At 39.7% G+C, this 6,291-nt stretch overlaps 1 protein-coding gene across 1 annotated transcript in view; it reads left to right on the top strand.

Annotated features, from left to right (window-relative positions):
• Positions 1–4,972, top strand: part of LOC123984231 (filensin) — a 10,260-nt gene extending 5,288 nt beyond the window's left edge. The window contains exons 5-8 of the mRNA XM_046071007.1: positions 752–865; positions 2,024–2,244; positions 3,182–3,273; positions 3,508–4,972. Coding sequence (XP_045926963.1) covers positions 752–865; positions 2,024–2,244; positions 3,182–3,273; positions 3,508–4,502 — 1,422 coding nt within the window. The 3' untranslated portion in view covers positions 4,503–4,972. The remainder of the gene's footprint in view (positions 1–751; positions 866–2,023; positions 2,245–3,181; positions 3,274–3,507) is intronic.
• The last annotated feature ends 1,319 nt before the right edge of the window (positions 4,973–6,291 follow it).

Below are 6,291 nucleotides of genomic sequence, written 5' to 3'. Positions count from 1 at the left end.
AATAACTCCTTCTTTTACTTACTACAGTAACATTAGCCTTTTTAGCATTTTGTTTTGTCTGTTTACAGCAATAATTAAGTTGGCCTATTAGTGGAGTCTTAATAAGACTGTGTCTGCCTCTGGAAGCCCCGAGTTGATGCAATTTCATAAATATGTTCATTTGCTTTAAATTTTAGTCATTATTCAAAATGTCACCTTAATTTTACTCTAGCACAGGTGTTACTAATTACATGAATGATGTTCAAGTTTAGGAAGCATATTGCCAGCAAATCTGACATTTAATTTCACCTCATACTTTAATTGCTTACTTCCCAATATAGCAGCCGAAAGGATCAAGCTTTTGTCGGCTCTAATGACGCATCTCAATCATGGAAACAAAGATGGAAAGCCATCTTTGGATTTAAATTTTAAATTGGTCCAAAACTTAATGATGTCACTTCATACAATAACAACGCTGCTGCCAATAAATGCTTGAATATTATGAAAGTAATTTTGAAATGAGGTGAGATGAGTAAAGCTCTAACTTAGGTCGCTTTTATCATTATTAATTCAGTTTGCTGGGTGGGCAGTGCACTCCAAACACAAAATCGGTTAATTTTAGTAGATGAACAAAAAACAATTCAAAATGCAATCACTGAAGTTTTTAACACTGCCTGCCATGTGATTGTGTGTGTGGAGTAACCTTCATGTTGTTCACAGACACCGTGTGCTTCTCTCCATGTTCTCACTGATTTGTGCTGTATGTGTAAAGGAGCAGGAGAAGCTGCTGGCCCAGAGGAAAGTGCCGGTACTGCAGAGTCAGCTGGAGGAATATAAGAGCGCCCTCTGTCAGCTGCAGGCCCAAAAACAACGGCTGCAGGCTGAGGTGGGTCACACCATTACCATGACAGCAGGAGGTTTCACGTTAATAACATGCAGTGATCCCCTCCCTATTTTTTCACTAAGACATATCTATAGAAACACAGTAAATAGGAGTTCCAAAGAGGAACCAAATGTATTTTCATTAGAAGACAGACACCATTAAAATCAGTCCAAACTCATGTTCATATTTGAGTATCTGGTACCTGTATATTTGGGGATTTTTTTGCTTGAAAAGTTACTATTAAAATTGCCAATACATTTTTTGTCTTATAGCACAAAACCTGTTCTTAAGATAACTATTGGGGATTCATCAATAGAAACACAACACAATTGTTTACTTGGTATTTAGTCAATATACCAATCAGTAATCAGTTTCTTAAATACTTCAATGACATTTCCTTCTCTGAAAGGTAATAAAAATGTTTCTAGTATACATATGCTGTTAAATTATGAATTTTTGAGAAATGAGACTAGTGATTAGTGATTGCTTACTTCTAACTGAGTAAGGCATTAAATAGGCCTTCACCCTGCAGCCTCCATAATGTTGTGCTACTCCATAGATGCTGCAGAAGTACCACTAGATGTCAGCCATGACTACCTTATGACAGCAGGGTAGTTATTAGTTTAGTGAAGACAGTGTTTCCTCACAGGAAATGAGAAACACGGGGCTGATTTTGTTTAATGGAATAAAATGCCACACAATCAAATTTTGAACAGGATTTGATTTTCAAAGTGAGTTTCTTCACTTGGCTGCTTTGTTCCCACAGGTTTTGACTAAAGACATACCTCTGCTACCGGCACATAAGATGCTCTTCACTCTGCTAATGTTATGCATCACCTATTACTCACTTATTTGAACCCTATAGAGGCTTTGAATGTGTTACGTTCTAACCTTATTTAGTTGTTAATCACATTGTTTTACATCAATAAATTATTTGTCTGAAAACACTGTTTTCATTTGCACAATTCTTATAAGAAATACTGAGGAGTTAAACCCTGTAATGGGCTCAAATAAAATTCTGATTTTCATTAAATTAACTTTCATTGGCAACACATACTAAACTAGTGTTATTATAAATGACATCTGCAATACACAGTTGAATCTACTCAAGGAGCTTTGTCATTTTTTCAATTTAATCCCTGCCTCTGTCTCTCCTTTCAGACGACAGTGTTGGAGCAAGCCATCAGAAACACACAGGAGAGTTATGACGATGAGATCCAGATGAACAACGACAAAATCGAATCTCTGCGGAAGGAGATTGAGGAAGCTGAGAGGTCCCTGGAGAAGTTCACCAGTGAATGTCGCCACCTTGCCATGTACCAGACATCTCTTGAGAATGAGCTCGAGAGGTACAAGAGGATCATCGAGAATGAAGATAACAGGTAGACTGTCCCCACCTGGTTGCTGACAATTATAGAGACACATGTACACAGACATCCAACGGTTGACTATTCACTTCAGTCAGTTTAGCTAGAAAAAAGATAGTAAATCTAATATAAAGGTTAAAGCTATACACGCGTTTACATAACCAGGATGAATGAGTTCAATCATAAAATTTACATGAACATAGATCAGCTGCAAAAAAATTGGATGGATTTACATTTTTGTAATAGTCTCTCAACACCGGGGCAGAGCTCTAGCCAAAAGATTGTAAATTCTGAGGTTATGAGTCCAGTTTCAGTTCTGATTATGTTGTTGTTGTTTTCTTAACATTTTAATTCATTTAAATGTTCAATTATAGTTTCTGTAAATGTTATATCCCTAAAGGAAGGTCTAAATGCTGTTTCATGGCCTTCTCCACACATTTAAGAAGCGCAAGAAGATCATCTTCTACCACTTAACAAACTTATGAAAAAAATGTCAAGTTTAAGGCTATTGACTCTAAAGAATATCAGAATCAGCCTTTAAAAAATGCTATGGGTAATTTAAGAGTAATTGTAGAATGTAAACTCTGTGGGTCATTAAAACCAGCACATTCCCAAAAATGTCTTGATAATTTACAGGTAAGAACATTAGGTCTGCTTCAAATGACATAGGAGGTACATGTTGTAACTAGGTTAATGTAGGGTGCAGAATAAGCCAACAGATGGCACTATGTGACGACAAATGTCTTCCTCTATTTGCACTAGCACAAAAACAACCACAGTGTTTTCTGTATCATGTCAGATTAGCTGTATTTGTGTTATTTAAAGTTACCTGTGATCCCTGTCACATGTAAAATGTGATTTATCAATTTCCTTACCAGTTTCCCCTGCATAGCAAAGCTGTTCAGTGCATGGCTGTTGCATGTGTGACATTTCACTGCTCTCTTTCCTGCAGGTTGAATTCAGCGATAATTGGCACACCCATTACCCTGTTCACCACTAATTACCGCTACACTCACACACCCACTTCATCAAGCAGGGGGAGAGGTATGAGCACATCACTGCTGGTTTACATTGAGATTCGCTATTGAGTGCATGTACTATCAGCTGCCATTGTTAGAGACAGCTATAGAGAGTCAGCTAACAAAGCTCCTGACCTTGTGATGTCTTTGTTGTCTTCAGCATCCCAGAACATTTTGTTCTGTTTGTGCATCCATAATTTTGGTCTTTTCTTAGTTCACCAGTTCCAACTAGTTGACGTATGATCTAATTTGTGTCCAGATATCACCCAGGCTATACAAGATATCACCAGCATCAAGCCCCGCCAGAAGATCATGGCCAAGAAGGTCCTGAAGAAGAAAGAGCTGACCCCGAAGGATGTGATGGACAGTGGTCAGGAGGACAGAAATGGGGGAGCCGCTGGAGAGGCTCTAGATGAGGAAATAAGGGGGATCCCCTCTGAAGAAGTGCAGGAGGAGGGGGTGAGGAGAAAAGAGCAGAGACCTGTTCTCACTGGAATGTCTCCACAGGATGTCCCAGATGGAGCCCAGATCAGCAAGGCCTTTGACACTCTTTGTAACATCGTCAGAGACAGAATGAGAAAGTACAAGAAGCCTGAGCCAATTGCTGACTTCTACACCAAGGGTCGTTATGTCCTTGTCACCGGTGATGGCAGCTACCCGGATCCCTGCTTCTACACCTCCACACCATCAGCAGGTCACATCATCGTCACTATCAGAGATGGAATGATGCCACCCTATGAGCCCTCTCCTCCACCTCCTCCACTTCCTCAGCCCATAGACCCCAGGCCTCTCAGTCCCACCCTGCCCTCTAATGGAGGAGGAGGAAAGGGGGATAATGGTGGAAAAGGTAAGGATGATAATGGGGGTAAAGGTAAGCATAAGAATGGAGAGCCCCAACCTCACTCTAAAGATCCCAGCCCAGTCCTTCCTTCCTCTGGCTCAAGCTCCGATCCCAAAGATCCCACCCCAGCGGCCAGTCATCCCAAGAAGAACAAGGATGACAATGGGCCGAGTGGGCCCACTCCAAAGCCAGCGCCTCGTGGTGCCAGCACCAGCTCCAGCTCCAGTTCCAACACCAGCACCAGCACCAGCACCAGCTCTGGCAGTTATACCCCAGAAGCCATGAGCTACGAGAAGGTGGAGGTGGTAGAGTCGGTGGAGAAGTTCTCCAATGGTCGCAAGGTTAAAGGTTATGAGGAGACTTCCATGGTGGTGGAGACCATGATCGAGAAGTCCAGCAAGAAGAAACATTGAAACGATGTCATCTGACGTGAAGAGTCAGTCAGTTCCACCAGGGTCCTATGGTTAAGGTCCTCTAACAAGTAGACAACACTGATATTGGTATCAGACTATAATACCACTATTTTTTCAAACTACTGTAATAAGACACATGTTTTTGTCTTGAGGGAGACCAACCATGCTTAAAGACCAACTACACATTCCTGCTCTGATATTCAATGCTCTTCCATTTGCTTGCAGTCTCTGGTCTTGCGTGCAGAATACGTTTTGCTGGTTCCATAAGTACTGCTGTTGTTGTTCGACTTAACACCCATGCTCATGCTATGAGTCCTTTACTGTCTGAAAACTTGGGATAATGAAAAACAAAGCTCCATGCCACCAATTAAAAATTCATAAGAAAAGAAATAAAAAAAACTCAGAAGTTGTGCCACCCTCTGAACTCTGTCTCAGAACTCTAATTTTCCCCTTTGAGTTCATTTGTTCAATTGGATGCCACTGCCTGCCCTCAGCACAATTTTGCTGTGTATTAATTTGCTTTGATATATTGAATAATAAAAAAGATTCAAAGATCAATTGATACCTTGTTCTGTTTGCTTTTAGACAGACATTGTGTACCAAGCACCTCACGCGCATATTTGATAGATCATAAAAGCACTTATGCATGTCTATGTGTGGACGTACAAATTTTACAGTATAATAATTACTCCTTGGCTTTTAACAATTCATGTTTTCGGTGTACATAACAGTTTACAGACAGTCATCGCAGTCTCCTTCACTCCCTCACTGTAGGCTAAGAAGTCTTATATTAGTTGCTGCAGCATCCACAGGAAACTCATTGATTTTTTTATGTGACCTAGGGTAGTTCACAATGTCCTCTGCATTTAGTATGATCCAATCTGTCTCCAGAAAGGATAGGAGAATATTAAAGAGGAAAAGGAGTGGACCCACAAAGATGATCTCAGATATGAGATCAATGAGTAGATGGAAGATGGAATGAGTAACAAATGTTGGAGAAGACTGAACATGATTAAGCTGCAGAAAGCTACTTAAAAGGCAATATGTTTGAATTTTGGAAGTCCAAAAAGAAGAAAACAGCGAATGAAAACACAAAAACAAAGAGAATTTGAGTGGGTTCTAAACCTAAAAAAGTATTTACCATATAGCAATGAAGTTATTTGTGATAGCTTGATCTAGACATGACACAATGGTTAACATAATTAGAAATCCCCCATGCCAGTGATATTACTAGAGTTTCTTAGCTTTACCTGTTTTTGCCCTACACTTTTTTATTTTCCTTCTCTTCTCTCAAACCTACATTAACTGATTTTTTTGGGCTACTTGGTGGGAGCAGAAACAAGCTGTAAAAATAATTGACTGACAAATCACCTTTTAAGTTTATAGGCCAAACAGTTGCTTATTTACACATCCAGCAATACAAAGCAATATTAGCATTCATTGGATGATGAATGGCAGTCCAATATTTAACTCTACTTCTAGCTAGCTTGAAATATCTTTTTTCATTTTGGTATTTTGTCAAGTAATTGTCCTTTTCCTTCTCTGCTACTAATAAATCAAAAGCAGCAGAAGACATTCTTTAAATACAGCAAGACCGACTTTCCTCTGTATTTTTTGTAGTCACAAAATTGCTAAAATTTGTTACGACAGTGATTTACAGATGCTCCATGTAGCACATAAGTGCCTTGGCAGAAGTAGCCCAGGCTCTACTTTTAAGGGGGCATTTTCCCTTTATTAGGAAGCACACTAGAATGAAAAAAAATTAAAGATTTTTGGGCCACCAGGCTGG

Source organism: Micropterus dolomieu, linkage group LG15, assembly GCF_021292245.1.
Source record: "Micropterus dolomieu isolate WLL.071019.BEF.003 ecotype Adirondacks linkage group LG15, ASM2129224v1, whole genome shotgun sequence".
Classification (NCBI taxonomy): Eukaryota; Metazoa; Chordata; class Actinopteri; order Centrarchiformes; family Centrarchidae; genus Micropterus; species Micropterus dolomieu.
Note: the sequence above shows the minus strand (reverse complement) of the source record. Positions and strands in the feature narration are given on the sequence as shown.